General features: G+C 45.5%; 1 protein-coding gene across 1 annotated transcript in view; it reads left to right on the top strand.

Annotated features, from left to right (window-relative positions):
- ANO2 (anoctamin 2) overlaps positions 1 to 22,923 on the top strand; it is a 184,157-nt gene that overhangs the window by 30,855 nt on the left and 130,379 nt on the right. Inside the window, exons 4-7 of the mRNA XM_070946746.1 lie at positions 11,063 to 11,161; positions 15,946 to 16,097; positions 19,675 to 19,729; positions 20,424 to 20,475. Coding sequence (XP_070802847.1) covers positions 11,063 to 11,161; positions 15,946 to 16,097; positions 19,675 to 19,729; positions 20,424 to 20,475 — 358 coding nt within the window. The remainder of the gene's footprint in view (positions 1 to 11,062; positions 11,162 to 15,945; positions 16,098 to 19,674; positions 19,730 to 20,423; positions 20,476 to 22,923) is intronic.

Genomic DNA, 22,923 nt, shown 5'->3' with positions numbered 1-22,923 from the left:
GTCTGCAACATACTGTATTTCTTGACTGTTTGTTCTTTTACTGTGAACAATCAATCTGTTGTGGCTCCGTTACCTGAGCCTGTGTCATCGGCAGGAGAGGACTCCGAGAGTGAAGGAGAGGAGTTGGCAAGGCCTCCCTCTCCAGGACCCTCCTCTCTGGCAATGCCTTCGGTGTCTGCCGAAGGGCAAGAGATAGGGCCGGGGCCAAGCACATCCATGCAGCCACAGATGGACAGTGATGAGGGTAATGAGTCTTGGCTGGATCCACGCCAGCATCGCAGAGATAAGCGCGCGCAACAGAAGAAAAGGCATGCCTGAGATTAGGCTGAGTCACTGGACCACACCCCACAGGGTATAACAGGGAGCGTGGTGGCCAGTCAAACCTTGTGATGAACAAAGCTGAAAGCTTCCATGCCATTCTGCATTGCTGGACTTTTGCTATAGACTTTGCTGGATTATCTTTGGACTTGATTGACTCTGTAATTATTGAGCTATTTCCTTTGATGTAGCAGAAGCGGGGAGAAGTTATCTCTCTTCTTCGTAAGTAATAAACTCTTGGCAGGCAGCCACTAGGTTGTTGCCAAGTTCTGTTATCATAAGGATTTTGCCGGCTGGTTTGGTCTTTAACTCTTGAACGTCTGTTGGTGTGTGTGCGCGTGGGACAGGGACAGAACACAATCTTAAAAAGCAGAAACTGTCACCACTTAGATATCTTCATTGTCAGTTCTCCACACTGGTTGCTGAATCTGTTGTCAGTCATTTGATCTTCTTTATATTTAATTTTCATCCCATTTGTTTCTTTCAATGTCCTTCTTAAGTTTCATTACTAGAGCTTCCAGATCGTTTACGTGCTCGCTTCTCAGAGTAACGATATTGTAGCACAGCACAGCACAGTTCTTCTTCCTCCAGTTTTAAAATTATGCTCCTATTCTTCCAATTTAACCTCCCTCGTTATGCATTCAGCATATCGTTTGAATACATAAGGGAAGAGTATGCAGTGTTGTCTCTTCTTTTGCCAACCTGGAAACTAGCCCCTTAGCTGAGAAAAATCTATCGCACAGCCTTCTTGGCCAGCCTATTTGTGCCAAGGCTGGAAAATATCAGTACCAGCAATGTTTATGCAAGTCAACGACTAACGGTATGGAAAGATGCATAAAATAATCCATGCATTTTGAGAACGAGTTAATTTTTTTTTATTCAAGTTTTCGGTAGGAACTTTCATTTAAAAAATAAAAAAAATTGACGTGGATGAGAAGGCCTACAAGAGAAGAGCAAGAAAGATGATTAGGGGACTGGAGGCTAAAACATATAAAGAACAGTTGCTGGAATTGGGTATGTCTAGTTTAATGAACGGAAGGACTAGGGGAGACATGATAGCAGTGTTCCAATATCTCAGGGGCTGCCAGAAAGAAGAAGGAGTCCAGCTATTCTCCAAAGTACCCGAGGGTAGGACAAGAAGCAATGGGTGGAAACTAATCAAGGAGAGAAGCAACTTAGAACTAAGGAGAAATTTCCTGACAGTGAGAACAATGAATCAGTGGAACAACTTGCCTCCAGAAGTTGTAAGTGCTCCAACACTGGAAGTTTTTAAGAAGATGTTGGATAACCATTTGTCTGAAGTGGTGTAGGGTTTCCTGCCTAAGCAGGGGGTTGGACTAAAAGACCTCCAAGGTCCCTTCCAACTCTGTTATTCTATTCTATTCTATTCTATTCTATTCTATTCTATTCTATTCTATTCTATTCTATTCTATTCTATTCTATTCTATTCTATTCTACTCTAGTCTAGTCTAGTCTAGTCTAGTCTAGTCTAGTCTAAGACATGCAAATGGAACGTGCTTCCTTTCATCTTCTTAAAGATGAAAAGGTAGGGAGGGGCTGTTTGTTTCATGGAGTAGTCTCTACCCCACGTCCTGGTGGCATTTTTGTAAAGTCACAAAGTCTAGGGAGATTTTCAGTCATCCAGGTCATGGTTGTCCCAAAGGTGCTTTCTTTCTTTCTTTCCAAGAGCGGTTAAAGAGGCCATGTATGTCAACATTGAACCGCCCTCCCTCAACAGAGGGGGAGGGATACGACATCATCTATCTCCGGTCTACAACACAGCTCTTTCAACAGTTCCAAAAAGGGTCCACATCAAGAGTGGGCTTCAAAAACTTTAGCAAGGGGTTCTCTGCCCGGTTGCTGGGTGGGCGTGGCCTAGTCAGCCTCCTGCACCACGATGGAGGGTGTGTGTTTTTGCCCTCCCCAGGCTCCGGAGGCTTTCCTTGAGCCTCCAGGAGGGCAAAAATGGCCTCACCAGGCTCCAGAGGCCCTCTGGAGGCTGGAAACAGGCCCATTTCCGGCCTTCCTGAACTTCTGGTAGGCCCGTTTTTCACCCTGCCTGAGCCTCCGGATGTGCCCTGCACTTACCTGCATCCAAAACGGGCCATGTGGGGGGCAGGGTGGGTGGGGCCAGCCAGGAGTGGGATTTGGGGGTTCTCTGAACTGCACAGAATCTTAGCTAGAGGTTCTCCTAAACCCCTGCGGACCCCCAGAAGCCCAAATGACCAGCTGTCTGCAAGGAGTATAAATCCTTCCATTTCCCGCCATCCAGTCAGAGATGAAGAAGCTTCTTGGATGAGAAGCGAAACGTCTTCAAAGAAAAACCAGAAAGTCCAGTGACCTCTTGAAAAAAAAAAAAGCACATTTAAGTCACAAAGGCTTAGTTTTGCAAGTGGATGTGGGGATCTAATTGTGGAGATCAACCAAGTACAGCAAGAAATCAACCAAGTACAGCAATCAACCCATTGACTTCTCAGTAGGCACCGCCAATTTAATCCATGATTACTGGATCAATAGAACAATGTGTTCCTCTTAGCTGCTATTTTGTTAGAAGGTTTACTAATAAGGGCACAGTGGCTTAGCGGTTAAGATGTTGAATTTGTCGATTGGAAGGTTGGACGTTCGAGACCCAAACACCGCATGACGGAGTGAGTTCCCATTCCTGCCTCAGCTTCTGCCCACCTAGCAGTTCGAAAGCATGCAAATGCGAGTAGATAAATAGATACCACTTTGGTGGGAAGGCAACAGTGTTCCACGTGCCTTGGTGTAAAGTTATGCTGGTCACATGACCACAGAAGTGTCTTTGGACAATGATGGCTCCCTTGGCTAGGAAGCAGAGATTAGCACTGACGCCTAGAGTCTGACACGATTGGGATGGGGGGATGGACCTTTATTTGTTTTTTATTTGTTTCTTTTTGCTGGTATAGCAAAATTCAGATTTTATCAGAAGGTTGGGTTTATGGATTTTTAGAATAGAATAGAATAACAGAGTTGGGAGGGACCTTAGAGGTCTTCTAGTCCAACCCCCTGCTTAGGCAGGAAACATCACACCAGACAAATGGTTATCCAACATCTTCTTAAAAACTTCCAGTGTTGGAACATTCACAACTTCTGGAGGCAAGTTGTTCCACTGATTAATTGTTCTAACTGTCAGGAAATTTCTCCTTAGTTCCAGGTTGTTTCTCTCCTCGATTAGTTTCCAGCTATCGCTTCTTGTCCTACCCTCAAGTGCTTTGGAGAATAGCTTGACTCCCTCTTCTTTGTGGCAGCCCCTGAGATATTGGAACACTGCTCTCATGTCTCCCCTAGTCCTTCTTTTCATTAAACTAGGCATACCCAGTTCCTGCAACCGTTCTTCATATGTTTTAGCCTCCAGTCCCCTCATCATCTTTGTTGCTCTTCTCTGCACTCTTTCTAGAGTCTCCACATCTTTTTTACATCGTGACAACCAAAACTGGATGCCGTATTCCAAGTGTGGCCTTACCAAGGCATGATAAAGTGGTATTAACACTTCATATGATCTTGATTCTCTCCCTCTGTTTATGCAGCCTAGAATTGTGTTGACTTTTTTTGGCAGCTGCTACACACTACTGGCTCATATTTAAGTGGTTGTCCACTAGGACTTTTATTAAGGGTCTCCCCCACCTACCCCATTTCCCATCTAATTCAAGCCTTCAAGGAATCAAACTTTAAATGTGTGGGTTGAGGTTGTAGAGGAAAAAGATTACATGACAAGAAAACACTTTCATTTAGAAAAAAAAAAATACCGTAATCATAAAGCAACCTCTCTTCTGTATTTTATGCCTTATTTTTCTCGCAGCTGTTCTGTTCCCGGAATGGCATCTTTACCATAATGATGTTCTTACAGAAAGGATAAGGTCACAAAACAATAACTTTGAATAAAGAGTTTTGTTGTGTAAAGGATGCCCTGGCAAGTATTCCGAGAGAGAAGTACCATGGAATGCATCAACATTATACACAGAGATTATACCCAGCTCCTTTCATTCTTCCAGACTTTTCCACTAAAACGGTTTTTAAAAGTTGTCTCAAAAATGCGACGACTGGCCTATTTTTCATTGAGCGTGTTGCTGTTGCTTCTTCCATTCCCCTTGTCTTATTTTGGGTCTGGGCCTGTCTCTTCTCTCTTTGCTGCTTACTTCGCTAAATTAACTAAACTAGAAGTTGTGCAGAACTCACAGTAGGTCTGAATTTTTAGTTTCTTTTAAACTAAAACCCTCTCATAGTTCTGGTGAAAACCTGTCTCCTTGGAGCTTCTGAGGAAACACAGTGCCGTAATTAAAATATTTCTTTGCTTTTTTTTTTTCTTCTAAAAGACCATTTCCAACAGTTGCTTAAGTTCTCGGTGTTTCTAAAGCACCACAGGGTACTTGCAAGGGCCGCCGTGCTTATAAAACGATATTTCTAACAAACTATAAATGAAACACTGCTGAGGTGGTGTGGGAGGAATTGTTCCTTCTTTCAGGGACAGATTCAAGAGTTTGGGATAGAGTGAATGCCAGCCATACCAAATGGATCCAGAAAATTGACTGCAGCTAGGTATAGGATGTGGTGGCACAGTGGCTAAGACGATGAGCTTGTCGATCAGAAGGTCGGCAGTTCAGTGGTTCGAATCCCTAGTGCGGTGTGACGGAGTGAGCTCCCGTTACTTGTCCCAGCTTCTGCCAACCTAGCAGTTTGAAAGCACGTAAAAAATGCAAGTAGAAAAATAGGGACCACCTTTGGTGGGAAAGTAACAGCGTTCCGTGCGCCTTTGGCGTTGAGTCATGCTGGCCACATGACCACGGAGACATCTTCAGTTGTACGTGTGAAAAAATGGTCATAAGTCACTTTTTTTCAATGCTATTGTAACTTCGAATGGTCACTAAATGAACGGTTGTAAGCAGAGGAGGCTTTCACATAAATTTACCACCAGTTCGCCATGCACCAAAAATGTGCTTTGCTCGTGCACACAGCTTGCACGCATGTGCACAGCTTAGAAAACGTGGCTAAATAGGATGGCATAGCACTGGGGCAGGTGGGCTGGCAACCTACAGGTTGCCACTACCGGTTTTCCCAAACCGATTCCAACCGGCTGATTACCACCACTGGTTGTAAGTGATGGACTACCAGGGCATAACATTAAATTGAAATGCATTATATTGATTCCCTAATCTTAGCATGAAATTCTAAGTCATTTTGAAATAAACCCACTGATGTCACTTTATGTCACCTGCAACTACATAGGTCCACAAAAGAGACAGACTTTCCAACCTTGGATGAATCTCTCTCTTTGTTTTCCCCACTATAGCCCAACCACCCAATCTCTTTATGTGGGGATGGGAGAAGAGGTAGATACGGCTGGCCCAGGTCTCTAGATGGTTGAGGTTGGGCCTTGGATTCCATCAGAGCCCAGAGAGCAGCCTGTCCTGTCCAGCTGGTCAATGAAGGGCATTGTTCTGACCCGGCTCCCCAAACACGACAAACCCTCTATAGTTAAATCAATGATTCCTTTATTAGGAGCACCAGCAGCCCTGGCAAAAAGTTTCTCTCTCACCGCAGGCTAACAAGTCTGTCCGCCCGGGAGATGAATAGTTGTTTGCCACATCTATTCATCTCCTCCCCCTGCCTTTTATCCCCAGAGCTAGAGTGGGGCTTCGCTAGCAGTGGTGGCTCGTCCATCCCAAGGACCAGCCCATAGATTTCCACTGCTCTCCTCTCCTCTGCCTTCTGTGCATCTGCACATTAGGCACTGGACCCAGCTGTTCCTCCTCTTCCTCATCGGCCACCTCCAGACCTAGGGGCTGTTGACTCTCCATCTGAGGGCTGACGGACGGCCCAGGCTCTGCCTCTGTCGCTCTCTTTCTGCCACTCCATTCCCTCTTCCCCCTCAGAGCTCCCAGGTTGCCTTGATGCTGGCCCTGACTCCCACACCTCCTCCTCCTCCACTGATTTGGCTGCTGGAGGGGCCACAACAGGTAGACCATTTCAAAGTACATCCGACTCTCAAAATCATGCTTTCTGAGCTTCTTCAGCTCTGGATTGGAAGCGAAAACTCTTCAAAGAAAAAAAATCAGAAAGTCCAGTTACCTTTGGGACACCTCCCAAAAAGCGTTTAGAGATGCTTGTGTTCCAAACAAAAAATAAAAAGGGAAAAAGGTTCTATGTTAAGACAAACATCTTCATCTTTTCCAGGGCTTCAAGAGAGGCCTTGTCGCTTTCCAGAATACGATGAGCAAAATTGACTTAGCATTCCTTCTGCCCATCATCCATATTTCACTAGGTAGCCCTGCCAAGCCACTGAGTCTCCCTTGGTCCTTCTCTTTTCGGAGAAGTCTTGGTCAATTTGCGACCACATCTGGTCCCCAGACACCTCACTAAACTTAGCACACATTCAGATACACATCTGGCTGAGAGTTCCTATAACATTGACAACAGAGCATAGTTTTGGCAAATTTGTTTCATAACAATAGTGGCGAATGTCTTTATTGTTTCATAACTCTCCCTTGGAGTAGTTTCTCCATTTAAGGATTATTGCCTTCTTGCAGACGTAAACACACACACACACACACACACACACACACACACACGCACGCAAGAAACTAAATATTCAAATGGTGGAGGTTGTGGTGAGGAAAAACAGCCACAGACGATAAACACATACTAAACAAGAAAAGTATTAAATAAACGACTACATTTCTTTAGGACTATTTGGTTTCTTCGCTGTGAGGAGGAATAGAACTCGTTCAACAGAAATATTTGGCTTGAAGGAAAGGAGTGAATATTCAGTTACAGTTACAACATGTTTGAAGGACAGTATTCTTCGTTCTGTAACTCAGAAGTCTCCAAATTTAAGACTTGGGAACTGGTGGGTCTGGATGGATCTGCAAGACGTTAAGATTGGGAGACTGCTCAAATGTGTCTTCTACAGGAGTGGTATTCACTTACTTTCCCTACCAGTTCGCAAATTTGCTCACACGCGCCCCATCCACGCATGCCCCCGGCCTTCCGCGCATGCACCTGGCCTCAAAAAAATGCCTAAATAGAGTGGCATAGAGCTGCGGCAGGTGAGCGCGTGGTTGGGCACACCTGCAATTTCTGCTACTGGTTCGGGCCAGAGGTGGGTTTCAGCAGGTTCTGACCAATTCTGGAGAACCGGTAGCGGAAATTTTGAGTAGTTCTGAGAACCAGTAGTAAAAATTCTGACTGGTACCACCTCCATCTATTCTCTGCCTCCCAAGTCCCAGCTGATCAGGAGGAAATGAGGATTTTGTAGTATCCTTCCCCTGGAGTGGGGTGGGAATGGAGATTTTACAGTATCCTTCCCCTGCCACGCCCACCAAGCCACATGCACAGAACCGGTAGTAAAAAAATTTGAAACCACCGCTGGTTTGGGTGAACCAGTCTGAACCAGCTGTGTTGTGGCCCGTCAGCAGCCTGTGGAGATTGTAGCTGATTCCAACAACAAGGAGGCTGGTGTGGTGCTGCACCAGCAGCCTGTACCTGTGCAGCTGGCGCTCAAGTCGGACAGTGAGGAAGCTGGAGATGATGTGGTGCCAGAGGCAGGGATTCAGCCAGGGCCTTCAGAACCTCCAGAAGCTCCTTTAAGTAAAGAGGACGAAGAGGAGGAGCCTCTTCTCAATGCACGGGCGTGCAGAGCTGCCAAAAGGCAGGAGTGGCTCCTCTGGAGGAGGTCTCCTCGAGAGTAAGGCTTGGGGCTAATTGGTCATTCCCTTAGCCTATTTAAGGAGGAATGCCAATTGCAGCAAGTTGTAGGGAACAACTTTAGTTCACTCTCCTTCGCGTCTGGATTCTCTGCAAAATTGCTTCTGGGCTTCCTGCCAACTCTAGTAAGACTGTGATTACCTTATGTCAGAATTCTGGTAGGCTGTTAAGACAGTTTATTAATAGCCTTTGGTTGATAAAGACTGAGTTATTTGAGTAAAATAAGCTTTGTATAGAGTTTGTGTGTGCTGCGTTCTTTGGGGTCCGTAGCTGGGGCAGAACAAGCTGAATACCATCTCTGGTCTTCTAATTTCCTGCATCTTGGGCCCTAATTTTGTTTTTTCAGAATTTGAATGGTGGGGGTGATGGTTATCTTTTCTATCGTAGAGTGACCAAGGTTGAGATGGATTGTCCCTCTCAGTTGGATATTAAAAAAAATGCTCTGTTTCTCTCAGAGATGCATGTGACAATTTGGACTCCAAATTGTAAAATGTATTTATTTTTTAATCTCTTGAGTGTTTTCTTCTTTCAGTTTTGGCCACTGAAGTAAGCTCTGTAACTCTCCCTGTTAAACAATACAGGTAGTCCTCAACTTACAACAGTTCATTTAGTGACCGTTCGAAGTTACAGTGGCACTGAAAAAAAGCGACTTACGACCATTTTTCACACTTTTTCGACTTTTGCAGCATCCCCATGGTCACGTGATCGAAATTCAGACGCCTCGCCACTGGTTCATATTTATGACCGTTGCAGTGTCCCAAGGTCACGTGATGCCCTTTTGCGACCTTCTGACGAGCAAAGTCAATAGGGAAGCCAGATTCACTTAACAACTGGATTATGGATTTATCAATTGCAGTGGTTCACTTAACAACTGAGGCAAGAAAGGTTGTAACCTGAGGCAAAACTCACTTAACAAATGTCTCGCTTAACAAAAGAGATCTTGGGCTCAATTGTAGTCGTAAGTCGAGGACTACCTGTATTCAATTAAATGGCAGGGCTGGCTCCAGATAAAGACTTCACTCTATGATAAGTTGAGATAGAGGAGGGGGTCTCACCCCTTTAGGTGGTTGACAGGTAAGGAGATCTCAATCCCCTTGCCATCCATCTCTTAGCCTTGTTCTTTTTCTATAGATTTAAAATTTAAAATTGCATAATTTTAATATTTTAATTAATTTAACTATTCGTCTTTTTATATTCTGTAAGCTGCCCAGTCCCTTACATGGGAGATGAGTGGCATAAAAAGGTAGATGATAGAGATAGATAGATAGATAGATAGATAGATAGATAGATAGATAGATAGATAGATAGATGTAGGTAGGTAGGTAGGTAGGTAGGTAGATAACAGTCGGTAGGTAGGTAGGTAGATAGATAGATGAGAGATAGATAGATAGATAGATAGATAGATAGATAGATAGATAGATAGATAGGTGATAGATGGATAGATAGATAGATAGATAGATAGATAGATAGGTGATAGACAGACAGATAGATAGATAGATAGATAGGTAGATAGATAGATAGATAGATAGATAGATAGATAGATAGATAGATAGATAGATAGATAGATACCGGTAGGTAGGTAGATACCGGTAGGTAGGTAGGTAGGTAGGTAGATGATAGATAGATAGATAGATAGATAGATAGATAGATAGATAGATAGATGAGAGACAGACAGACAGATAGATAGATAGATAGATAGATAGATAGATAGATAGATAGATAGACAGATAGATGATAGGTGATAGATAGATAGATAGATAAGTGATAGATAGATAGATAGATAGATAGATAGATAGATAGGTGATAGACAGACAGATAGATAGATAGATAGATAGATAGATAGATAGGTGATATTCAGATAGATAGATAGATAGATAGATAGATAGATGATAGATAGATAGATAGATAGATAGATAGATAGATAGATAGGTGATAGATAGATAGATAGATAGATAGATAGATAGATAGATAGATAGATACCGGTAGGTAGGTAGGTAGGTAGGTAGGTAGGTAGATGATTGATAGATAGATAGATAGATAGATGAGAGATAGATAGATAGATAGATAGATAGATAGATAGGTGATAGATAGATAGATAGATAAGTGATAGATAGATAGATGATAGATAGATAGATAGATAGATAGATAGATAGATAGATAGATAGATACCGGTAGGTAGGTAGGTAGGTAGGTAGGTAGGTAGGTAGATGATAGATAGATAGATAGATAGATAGATAGATAGATAGATAGATAGATGAGAGACAGACAGATAGATAGATAGATAGATAGATAGATAGATAGATAGATGATAGATAGATAGATAGATAGATAGATAGATAGATAGATAGATAGATAACCGGTAGGTAGGTAGATACCGGTAGGTAGGTAGATAGATAGATGATAGATAGATAGATAGATAGATAGATAGATAGATAGATAGATAGAGACAGAGACAGAGACAGAGACAGAGAGATAGATGAGAGAGAGAGAGAGAGATGAGAGAGATAGGTGAGATAGATAGAAAGATAGAAGACAGACAGACAGACAGACAGACAGACAGACAGACAGACAGATGCAGAGGTGGTATTCAGCCGGTTCGGACTGGTTCACCCGAACCAGTAGTGGAAATTGCAGGTGGGCCCACCCCCACCCACCCCAGCTCTATGCCATCCCATTTACGCACATTTTTGAGGTCAGGCGCATGCACGGAAGGTGCGCGCACCAGCAAAGTGCATGCGCGGAAGCCCAGGCACGCGCTCACATTGGCGAACCGGTAGGGAAAGTAAGTGAATACCACCGCTGGATACATGCCCTTTAATTATCAGATGTTAATGAGTTACTCCTTGAAAATCGTAGCACTGGTTGAACTGGTCGATCCAGTTAACCGTATGGCTATTCCACGGTTTCAAATCCGATCCCTAAAGTAGGGACGTGAAACACAGGCCATTTTATGGATAGCTTTCTGGTTTGATAGCTTTCAGTGCAATATATGTTTCTTTTTTTTCCCCCTCCCATATTTTAGAATAAGAGTCAAGGATTAAGTTTTGTCCGAATACACGCACCATGGAACGTACTGAGCCGAGAAGCGGAGATTCTGAAAATCAAGATGCCCACTAAAAGAGTAAGTATGGATCAATTCTGCTCTTTATCACATTTGAATGTTAGAAACAGAGGGAAGTAGCAGATACAGGTCCACAGCAGAGGTGGGTTTCAGCAGGCTCTGACCAGTTCTGGAGAACCGGTAGCGGACATTTTGAGTAGTTCAGAGAACCGGTAGTAAAAATTCTGACTACTGGTTCTATTCTCTACCCATCTATTCTCTGCCTCCCGAGTCCCAGCTGATCGGGAGGGAATGGAGCAGTGGTGGGTTGCCACCGGTTCGCACCAACCGGCGGGAGGCTCCGGCCACTGACCCAGATGTCATGAAAATGCTTCTGTACAGGCACAGAAGCTTCTGTGCTTGCGCGCATGGCCCCATTGCGAACCGGTAATGAAGGTACGTAGAACCCACCCCTGGAATGGAGACTTTACAGTATCCTTCTCCTGCCATGCCCACCAAGCCACGCCCACCAAGCCATGCCACGCCTACCAAGCCACACCCACAGAACCGGTAGTAAAAAATTTTGAAACTGGTCCACGGGGTATGGTCAGAAAAGACAAGTTGGAAACCATAACAGCGTGAACTAAACTCCACTCTGTGATGACTTCCTCCAGACATCATCCAGGTTTTGTGACTCCCGGTGTTTTCTTTTCTGTGGGAAACGGGTCCAAATGGCTCTTTGAGTATTTAAGGTTGCAGACCCCTGGTCTAGTGGACTGGAGTCCCTTTTGTCTTGAGGGTTAGTGTTGGCTTTATTTGAGTAGCCTGTGGAACTCATTGGGGTTGAGCTGGTGCTGGGCGCAGGGAATTGCTGGGGAATATCAATTCAGGCTCAGAAGCCTTAATAAGGATTCCTGACACCCACTTCTGTGTGTGTGTGTGTGCGTGAGTGGGACAGCACACATTCGCACATTAAAAATCAGGTAGAGCACCTTTGTGCAGGCACCTTTATGCAGTAGAAATAAAAGAGGTGTCATCTAGCCACATTTCTGGAGATCGATTGTTGGGTCGATTCCAACAGTTTTCCTTGTGTTCATCTAAATCAGTGATGGTGAACCTATGGCATGTGTGCCACAGGTGGGCACGCCAGCCATTACTCCAGCCCAGTTCCACCTGCCAGCTGGTCTTCGAGTCTCTGCCGCACATGCACGGGAGTGGGGTTCATGTGGGGGATGAGCGTGCACATGTGTGGGGACTGGGGCGCATGCGCATGGGGTGCAGGTTGGTCCAGGAGGCTTTCCAGGCCTGAAGTGGGGTGCAGGGGGCCTCACACTGTGCCCCTGTATCCCGTTTGGCTTCCAGGTTGGTGCAGGAAGCTTTCCAGGCCCAAAACGGGGCACGGTGTCCCCCATGCCCCATTTTGGGCCTGGAAAACCTCCTGCACCAACCTGGAAACCAAAACGGGGTGCAGGGGAGTGGGGCAAATGTGCAGGGGGGGCACTCGCATTTCATTTGGGGGGTTCGGGCATGCACACGTGCATTTGCTCGTGCATGCGCATGCTTTGGGCACTCGGCACCAAAAAGGTTAACTATTAGTGATCCAAGTTGTGCTTTACCTTTTTATTTTTTTATTTTTACTCTCAAGCCAGTCCAATTTTATTAGGAGATTCATTGGGGTTATATTTTAAGGGCTTGATTATGGAGCATAAGTGTTCTGCCCCAGCTAAGGTTCCCAAAGAACGCAGCACACACAAACTCCGAACAGAACTCAGTTTACTTCAACACGCAGTCTTTTGCAAATGCAGGCTGTTAAGACCTGCCTGAAATTCCACAGATAAGATAGAGTCTTACAAGAGTTGGCAGAAAGCCCAGAAGCAAAGTTTGCAGAGAAAATCCAAACTCAATGATCAGCGAATGAACGACGTTGTTTCCTGCAGCTTTTTACAAGCTGTGTGCAAACTTAAATAGGCTAAGCCTTACAATTAGCCCCAAGCCTTACTCTCGAGGAGACCTCCTGCTGAGGAACCACTCCTGCCTTTTGGCAGCTCTGCATGCTCGTGCATTGAGAAGAGGCTCCTCCACTTCATCCTCTTCACTTAAAGGAGCCTCTGGAGGTTCTGAAGGCCCTGGATGAATCCCTGCCTCTGGCACCACATCTTCTTCAGCCTCCTCGCTATCTGACTTGAGTGCCGGCTGCACAGGCTGCTGGCGCGACACCACACCAGCCTCCTTGTTGTCGGGATCAGCAACAATCTGCGCAGGCCACTGGCGGGCCACAACACTAAGCCTAATTTGACCCTGAGCTCACTTCCATCAGACCCTGATCCTAGCAGGAGAACATCTTGTTCATTTCAGGAGGGCCAAACAGCTGATTGACTCATTCCTTCCCTACCTCTAAACAGAATAGGATCAGCCATTCTGTAAAGCTGGTAGAAGTACATTAGAAGAGTGGTGGTAGTTGCAGCCTAACCTGTGCCATTTAAGGCTGAATCCAAACAAGTGGTGCTAATGACTAAAAGTATATTTTACTGACTTAGACTGAAATGCAAGTTGGTCTTTTACAGATAGTCATCAACTTATGACCACAATGGAGCCCAAAATTTAGGTTGCTAAACAAGACGGTTTGTAAGTGAGTTTTGGCCCATTTTTACGACCTTTCTTGCCGTGGTTGCTAAGTGAATCACTGCTTTTAAGTCAGTAACATGGTTGTTAAGTCAATCTGGCTTCCCCATTGATCTTGCTTCTCAGGACGTCGCAAAAAGTGATCACATGACCCCCGGGACATGGTAACTGTCATACATACATGCCAGTTGTCAAGTGTCCCAATTTTGTTCACCTGACGGTCACAAGTGTTAAAAACAGTCATAAGTCAGTTTTTTTCAGTGCTTCTGTAACTTTGAACGGTCACTCAACGGATGATTGTTCAGTTGAAGACTATCTATAATTTCATTTAAGTGTACAAAAGCGAGAATTGGCTGGTGCGTGTGTGGGATTGTCTTGAAATACTGGACCAAGACCAGACTGCAATCAGTCAAGGGGATGCTTTAGCTGATGGAAACTTCTCAGGTTAATGGTCCATTCTAAGCAGCTCAGAGTTCTGGTGCTCTACTTTGAAGAACTTCAAGGATTTTGACTTCAGCCTGGAAGGAACATTCTCTCCATGCTTAGCAAAATGTTCACGGGAAGATCCTTCTTCGTATTCCCTAACCTTGTAAGATCAGGAAAGACAAGAGAAAGCTTGTGTAAAGGTGGAATGAAGGATGTTGAAAAAGAAACTGATTCCCCCTCATACCAGGCACCTTTTCATCTGGTGTCTCTACACCAGGCGTGTTGAACTCAAGGTGCTTAGATCTGGCCTGCAGGGCTGTTCTGGAAACAGTAAAGGACTGGCCTGTGATGCCTCTGCCAGTGAAAACAGAGTTTGTGAGTGCCACATGTGGCTCTCCTGAGCTCCATTTTCACTGGCAGAGAGCTGCAGGAGGCCATTGCAGCTGAAAACAGAGCACGGGGGGCCGTGTGTGGCCCTCATGGGCTCTGTTTTCACTGGCAAAGTACTATCAAAACAAACTACTAGGAAAAGTAGCATTTGATCACACACGTGATGTCGAGCTGGCCACACCCACCCTGGCTGTGTCCCCCTCGCTCCCCCCCCCCAAGGTCAAACACAGCCATAATGTATCCCTCAATGAAATCGAGTTTGACAATCCTGGTCTACAGACAGACCAGTAAAAAAATAACAATAGCACTTAGACTTATATACTACTTTACAGTGCTTTACAGCCCTCTTTAAGCGATTTACAGAGTCAGCCTGATGCCCTCAACAATCTGGGTCCTCATTTTACTCACCTCGGAAGGATGGAAGGCTGAGTCAACCTTGAGCCAGTGAGAATTGAACTGCCGAACTGCTGGCAGCCGGCAGTCAGCAGAAGTAGTCTGCAGTACTGCATTCTAACCACTGCGCCGCCACAATAAGCAGTAAAAGAAACTGAAGGGTCCAATAATTTAGCTGGAAGGAATCTGGCAAAACTCTTGTCAATTGGTTTCTGGTTTGAAAAGATTAAAGGGAGGGGCCATCCATCAATGTAACTACCACTTTACCCGAACCATCCTGAACCGGCTGAATCCCACCACTGATAGGAGAAATACTTCTGATATAATTATTTATTTATTTATTAGTCGCATTTCTATGCCGCCCAACTCCCTAGGGACTCTGGGCGGCTTACAGCAAAAAAAAATAATGCAAACAATATCCTGTAAAAATTTTTTAAAAAGAACATTAAAAACCCATACACTCCATTCCATGGCCGGGTTTCGCAAGATCGCCGTAGCGAGATCAACGGCCCCAGGCCTGCCGGAAAAGCCAGGTCTTCACCGCTTTCTGGAAGGCCAATAGGGTGGGGGCGGTCCGGAGCTCAGGAGGTAATTGGTTCCAGAGAGCCAGGGCAGCCACAGAGAAGGCCCTTCCCCGCAGGCCCACCAACCAACATTGTTTAGCTGACAGGACCCAGAGGAGACCAACTCTGTGGGATTTTACCGGTCGATGGGAGCTATGCGGTAGAAGGCGGTCTTGAAGATAACCTGGCCCTGAGCCATATAGGGCTTTAAAGGGAAAGTCCCCCATCTTTTTGCTTCCTTGAAAGATCTTCGGGTTGCTTTTGAAAGACCACATCTCCAATGGTTGAGTTTATTTTACTTCAGATTTTTTTCTAGAGCCTTGCCAAGTTTATCCATCGGATTTCTGAGCAGGAATGCCTTTTCTGAATATACACATACCTTTACCTTTATATCTATTTCTTTGGAATAAATGAACTTAATAATTTTTGGAAGTTACGTACCTTTGATGTATTCCGTTTTTGTTTCTCTAGACTTATGAAATCAAAGAAGAAGGGGGAATCGTCAAGAAGCTGTCATCGATATGGCAGAAATTTACAGAACCATTGCAGCCTAAAGTGCCAGAGCAAAAGACCACTAAGATGAAGAATTTATCTTATCCCTTTTCCAGAGAAAAAATATATTTGTGAGTATTTGACAGGGTGGGTGATGAGACCGATGAAGGATTTAATCTAAATTATTTCTGCAGGAATTGGGTAGATGCTAATCAAGCGGGGCATAGAGAAATGTTTTTCAAACTTGGCAACTTTAAGGTGTGTGGATTGTCAAGCCTGAAGCTAACGTGGCTACGGCCATTTTCTTTTCTTTGGGGATTCTGTTTCTATCGGGGTTTCTTTTCACATGGCTTCAGGTTGACACAGCCTGGAGTGGAAGGGAGGGGTAGAGAGAGATGCAGTGGTGGGATTCAAATAATTTAACAACTGGTTCTCTGCCCTAATGACCGGCTGGGTGGGCGTGGCCATGGTGGACGCGGACAGGGTGTGTGACAGGAAGCACTCAGCCTCCTACACCCACCTGGGAGCAAAAACGAGCCGCGGGAGGGGGATGCACTGCTCCCCGTGCCCTATTTTGGGCCTAGTAGGCGTCCCTGAAGCCTCCTGGGAGCAAAAACGGGCTGCGGGGGGGCACTGCACCCCCATGCCCCATTTTGGGCCTAGGAGGCCTCCCTGAAGCCTCCTGGGAGCAAAAATGGGCCATGGGAGGGCACACTGCACACACACACACCCTGCACACCATTTTGGGCCTAGTAGGTTTCCCTGCACTTACGTGGGAGCCAAAATGGGGCACTTGAGGACTCCTGGGACAGAAGGGGCCAGCCAGCAATTTAACTATCGGTTCACCTGAACTGACCCGAACCGGCTGAATCCCACCACAGAATAGATGAGGTTTTGTAGCCAAAACAATATAGCTCTCTTATGAGTCAGAGACATTCCAACGGCTGGCTGGCCAGAGGATGAGGAGAGAAGTCACCAAGCAACCAGCCAGTATCCATATTGGATAATGTGATTTATTGTTTTGAGAGAACAGGAAACGTTTACTTTTAATGTGGTGGAAAGCGCAGGAACCTTCAGAGTTGGCTTTCCACCAGTTGGTGCCAAGATGATGTCTCCAAATAAAACTGTTCTTTGAGGAACCAACTTGCCTCGGAGTTCTGTTTGCAATGGGTGCATTACTTGGAACCCTGACATTGGACTTCAACTCCCAGGATTCCTCAGCCATTCTAAAAGTTGAAGTTTCTATAATTTAAAATTGCCAAATTTGAAAAGTACTGATATACCTTAGAAGGTTGCTTGAGTATCACCGAGGCAAAATGCCGTTTGATCAATTAAAGAATACGAAGCAGGTTTAGCATCCTTTTCTAAGCCTTACAAGAAGAGAGAGCAATTTTTTTTCTTTTTTCTTTGGGACCTAGTGAGGCTCCTGGGAAGATAATTCATTTTTTAAAATAATAATAATAATAATGCTTTTTTTATTGAAGTTTAAAAATCCAGATGCAAAAAAACCCCCACCCTAATTAAGGCAAATTAAGAAGACAAATTTTATATATATTTATATATTGAATGGCCATTAAATGAACTCTTGTAAGTCAAGGATTTAGTTCCCCTTTCATCAAGAAAAGTACATTTACAATAACTTATTGCCTACTCTATTATTACAATCAAAAATCTCTTTATAGCATACCTCATATTTTATCCATTAGCAAATAATAAAGCCTCATAATTCAACCTTATTCAGCAAAAGTTCATTACCAGAAATAATAATTTAAGTATGTATGTATATAAAAGAAATAAAACTATTTCAAAATTTCTCTCTTTTACACAGTATCCTGTCATTTTCTCTAGAGGCACAGAGGGAGGGAAAAATCCCCTCTTATCATGTTTTATAGCTATAAGCAAATCTTTTAAAATCTCATTGTTAACACTTAATCAAGAAAAAATACTTTAGGGCTACCCAAAATAACAACACATTAAAAATTTTAATCTTTAATCCCTTCAAATGATGTCCCACAAATTAATTTCTCCTCTTCTCTTCATCCTTCTCAATTTTAATATCATCATAACATATGTTTTTCTCTAAAAATAAAAATGCAAGAAAAAAAACCATTTTTCCATATTTTATCTATAAACAAATCTCTAAAGCCTTTTATTCATTCAGACAACCCATTAAAAGCTAATAGGAAAGAAAGAATCATATCCATTTTAACCTTAGTCCAGGGGTCAGCAACCTGCAGCTCTGGAGCCGCATGTGGCTCTTTCACCCCTCTGTTGCAGCTCCCTGTCACTCAAAATATGCGTCACAACTGCCAATGTGCGATACCTTCTGGCACATGATTTATTGAGCTTTTCAACCCCCGGTAGGCCAACCATGGATAAATCCAAGAAAAGAAAAGTTTCAGAAGAAAACAGAACATTTAATTCAACTACATAGGCTGCTCAAGAAATAGTCAGGCACAGGAAGGGTTTTGTGGCTCCCGGTTGTTTTCTTTTCTGTGGGAAATGGGTCCAAATGGCTCTTTGAGTGTTTAAGGACCCCTGCTTTAGTCAAATAAGCCAAACTTTTGGGCTTGAAGTAAATCAGCTTTATTTATTTTTTGTAGTATTAGAACCTGTGTCTTCTGAATAAAAATCATCCTGATGCTGTTCTATAGGGCAGTGATGGCTAACTGTTGTGGCTCCGTCCTCCAAGCCTATCTTATCGGAGGAAGAAGGCTCCGAACATGAAGGAGAGGAGACGGCCAGGCCTCCCTCTCCAGGACCCTCCTCTCTGGCAATGCCTCCGGAGGACATTGAAGGCCAAACGATAGGCTCAGAGCCAAGCACGTCCCTGCAGCCACAGGTGGACAGCGACGAAGGAGATAAGTGCTGGCTGGACCCTCGGCAGAGGCGCAGGGAGAAATGTGTGCAGCAGATGGGAAAGCGTGCCAGAGATTAGCTGAGTCACTGGACCACACCCCACAGGCTATAAAAGGGAGTGTGGTGGCCATTCCGACTCTGTGACGGACAAAGCTAATCTCTGGCGAAGCACTTTGCACCTTCGGACACAACATCTATTTGCCGTGGATTTAATTCAAACTGTGTATATTTTTGTCTGTGTTATCGGAGTAAAAGCTCTTGGCAGGCAGCCACGGAGATGCTGCCAAGTTCCTTATCACTGACATTGTGTGTTTGAAGAGTTTATTTAACCCTCGGCTGGCTGGTTGGGTGTGTGCGTGATACGGGGACAGAACACTAACCTTTTACGTCACCGTATGCAGACCTGCGTGCCAGAAATGGCACAAAAAACCATCTCGCCTAGGCCACACGGCCTAGCTGGCCTTCGCGTGCGTGGGAGTGCAGAAACCCGGAAGAGCAGCATTCCATGAGCATGCGTGCGCCGGCATCCGAACTTCTGGTTTCCGGTGTGGAGGAGGCCCGACAAACAGCTGGCCATCGCTCATGCGAATGACAGAAACCCAGAAGTTTGGGTGCCAACATGCACATGCGTGACGGAACGCTGCTCTGCCAGGTTTCGGCATTTCCGCACGCAAGAAAGCCAACTGACCGGCACGTGTGCGTGCACCTGAATGCGGAAGAGGAGCCAGCAAGGGTCCCATGTGAGATGGTTCTGCGTGCCGCTTCCGGCATGCGTTCCATAGGTTCGCCAACACGGCCTTATAATGTCACGGAACTGATTTTTTTTCCCTGTTCTTTTCCTGTTTCAAGGTACAACATTCAAGATAAAGATACGTTTTTTGACAACGGCACCCGCAGTCGAATTGTAAGTAAATCCACAAGAAGGCTATTGTTGGATTACGGTTTAGAATGTTTTCTATCACTTTAGTTGCAGATAAGAGAAACAAAGAGGATTTCTATTTCAAAGTGTAGATTCAAGTCCGGAGGCTCAGAATTTCAGCCAATAGCAATAGCACTGAGACTTACATACCGCTTCACGGTACTCTGCAGCCGTCTTTAAGCGGTTTACAGAGTCAGTGCATTGTCCCCAACAAGCTGAGTCCTCATTTTACTGTTTTTGCCTTCTGGAGGCTGGAGGAAAGCCTCCAGAGCCCAGGGAGGGCAAAAACACCCCCCTTCCATGGTGCAGGGGGCCGATTAGGCCACACCTACCATGGCCACGCCCACCCAGTAACCGAGCAGAGCCCCTTGCTAAAATTTTTGAAGCCCACCTCTGTATGTCCTTCTACCCTTCTACCCCTGAATGTTTTTCAAATTTTGTCTGGTATATTTTTCTTTCTTCTTTTTATACCCATTATTGCTGCTGCGGAAATGCAATAAATAAATAAACTCTGTGAATCACCCCATTATGGCAAAATGGTAGTCAGAATTTGGGTTATGGTGGAGGCTGGTTTTTAAATGTTCATTGATTGATTAGCTTCTGTTAAATTTTGAAGGATCATCTGTAAGTGATTTCTCTTTCTCTTTTTCTGTTCTCCTACCCCCATCCCCAAATATAGGTACGTGAAATTTTGAAGCGCACATATAGTTCAAAAGCCAAAAACAGCATGGGTAAGAAAAAGCTCGAATTTTAAATATAGCATCATGGAAGCCGCTTCTCAATATGTTTTAACCATCTCATTGAACGTGTCAGCTTCTTGCAAACTACAGGCAGTCCTCGACTTACGACCATTTGTTTGGAGGTCTGTTCAAAGTTTTGACGGTGCTGAAAAAAGTCTCACCCTTGCACTTACGACCGGTCCTCGCACTTACAACTGTTACACCGCCCCCCCCTCCCATGGTCACGTGATTATAATTTGCACATTTTGCAACCGGCTCACGTTTATGACCAGTTACGGTGTTCTGTGCTCTCATGATCCCAGTTTGTCACCATTTTTGCTGGTTTCCAACCAAAAATGCCTGTTCAGTACGAATGGGTTAACACGCAAAATCAATGGAGGATGCCAGATTTGCTTAACGACTGGATGATTCCATGAACAATTGCAGTGATTCACTTAACAATCACTGTACTATCGGGCGTGGCTCACTTAACAACCTTGTTGCTTAGCCATCGAAATTCTAATTGCAAACGTAGTCGTAAATTAAAGACTGCTTATATTCAAGTGTGTTTTGAAAAGACTGAGACACCTGCTAGGAAGATCTACATGGTTGCTCCAGCTAAGGAGAAAGAATGGCAGAACTGGGAGACATTTTCAGATATGTGTCTTACCTCCTTATAATCCGAATAAGGCATATTAGAAGGAATATTCACTGAAAATGACACATACCCTAGACCTGTGATGGCGAACCTATGGCACGCATGCAGGAAGTGGCACGCAGAGCAGGGGTGAAATCCAGCAGGTTCTGACAGGTTCTGGAGAACTGGTAGCGGAAATTTTGAGCAGTTCGGAGAACCGGTAGTGGAAAGTTTGAGTAGTTTGGAGAACCGGCAAGTGCCACCTCTGGCTGGCCTCAGAGTGGGGAGGGAAGGGAGATTTTGCAGTATCCTTCCCCTGGAATGGGGTGGGAATGGAGATTTTGCAGTATCCTTCCCCTGCCACGCCCACCAAGCCATGCCCACAGAACCGGTAGTAAAAAAATTTGGATTTCACCACTGACGCAAAGCCACCTCTCCGGGTACGCATGCCATCACCCGTTGCTTTTCCAGATTCTGCTGCGCCGGCCAACTGTTCTTCACACATGCGGGAGCACCAGAAACCCAAAGAGCAGCCGCCTGGTGTGCATGTGTGCGCCAGGAAGAGAATCTTCCTGTTTCCAGTACGTAATGAGCACCGGCCAGCTGGTCTTCATGTGCGCATGCTCACCAGAAACCGGGAGACCAGGTAGCCAGTGCGCATGCACACCCCGGAAAATATAAGATCATCTTCCCAATGCATGCGTGTGCACCGGGCGGCTGCTCTTCCACTTTTCGGCACACGCACGGGCAGGCTGCCATTTCGGCACTCGGTGCCGAAAAGGTTCGCCAACACTGCCCTAGACTGAAGGGTCCTTGGTGCTCTCTGAGCGCGGTTGTTTTCTTGCAGTACAGCCCGAGCACTGATGACGTTACCTAGTTTGCTTAATGAAACGTCTGGAAGAAAGCCACCAAGCTCAGAGAACAACCCAGGACCCCGCATGTCAGCCCTGAGAGCTACAAATATTCTCCCCCCCCTTTTTTTGGGGGGGGGGAGGAGGAGCTTGGTGTTGCGGCGAAACGGTCGGAAGATTCTGGGGCTCCAGGATCGCCGCCGAAAGCCCCGCTGCTGGACGGTCCTTTTTGGACCTCACAGTCTTGTTTTGACTGTGGTGGTGGAGGGCATATCCTGACACCGCAAAGTCCCTGGTCAATCCCTTTTTCTTGCAGCGGGGTGGCAGCCATTGTGGACCAGGGGTGTCAAACTTGATTTCATTGAGGGCCGCAACAGGGTTGTGTTTGACCTTGGGGGGGGGATGGTAGGGGGGCGTGGCCAGAGTGGGTGCGACCAGCTCAATGTCACTCGTGTTGGGAGCGTCTGTGGTAGCCCGAGCCATCTGTCAGCGAAAACGGGCTCCCAAGCTCCATTTTCAGCTGCGACGGCCTCCTGCAACCCTCGATGTCACTCGTGTCGGGGGCACCTGTGGTGGCCTGAGCCATCTGCCAGTGAAAACGGGCTCCTGAGCTTTGTTTTCAGCTGTGACAGCCTCCTGCAACCCTCTGCCAGGGAAAATGGAGCCCAGGGGGTCCGCACGCAGCCCTTGCAAGCTCTGTTTTCAGCTGCGATGGCCTCCTGCAACCCTCTGCCAGGGAAACCGTTTTCACTGGCAGAGGCACAACGCGCTTTCACTGTTTCCAGGGTGGTCAGATCTAAACACCCCACGAGCCGGCTCCAGCAACCGGTCCTGAAGTTTGACAGCCCTGCCCTAGGCTGTCAGGTAGCCAGCATTTCCAAAACTTGTCTGCCCATCCCATCCCCCTGTGCCTCCTCCATCACTTTATAAGTGATGGAGCCTGAGTGGCGTAGGAGGCTAATGCCTCCTACT

This window comes from Pituophis catenifer, unplaced genomic scaffold (assembly GCF_029215685.1).
Source record: "Pituophis catenifer annectens isolate HBS135680 unplaced genomic scaffold, rPitCat1.0.hap2 SCAF_7, whole genome shotgun sequence".
NCBI lineage: Eukaryota > Metazoa > Chordata > Lepidosauria > Squamata > Colubridae > Pituophis > Pituophis catenifer.
The sequence above is the reverse complement of the archived record's forward strand: the minus strand, read 5'-3'. Positions and strand labels throughout refer to the sequence as shown.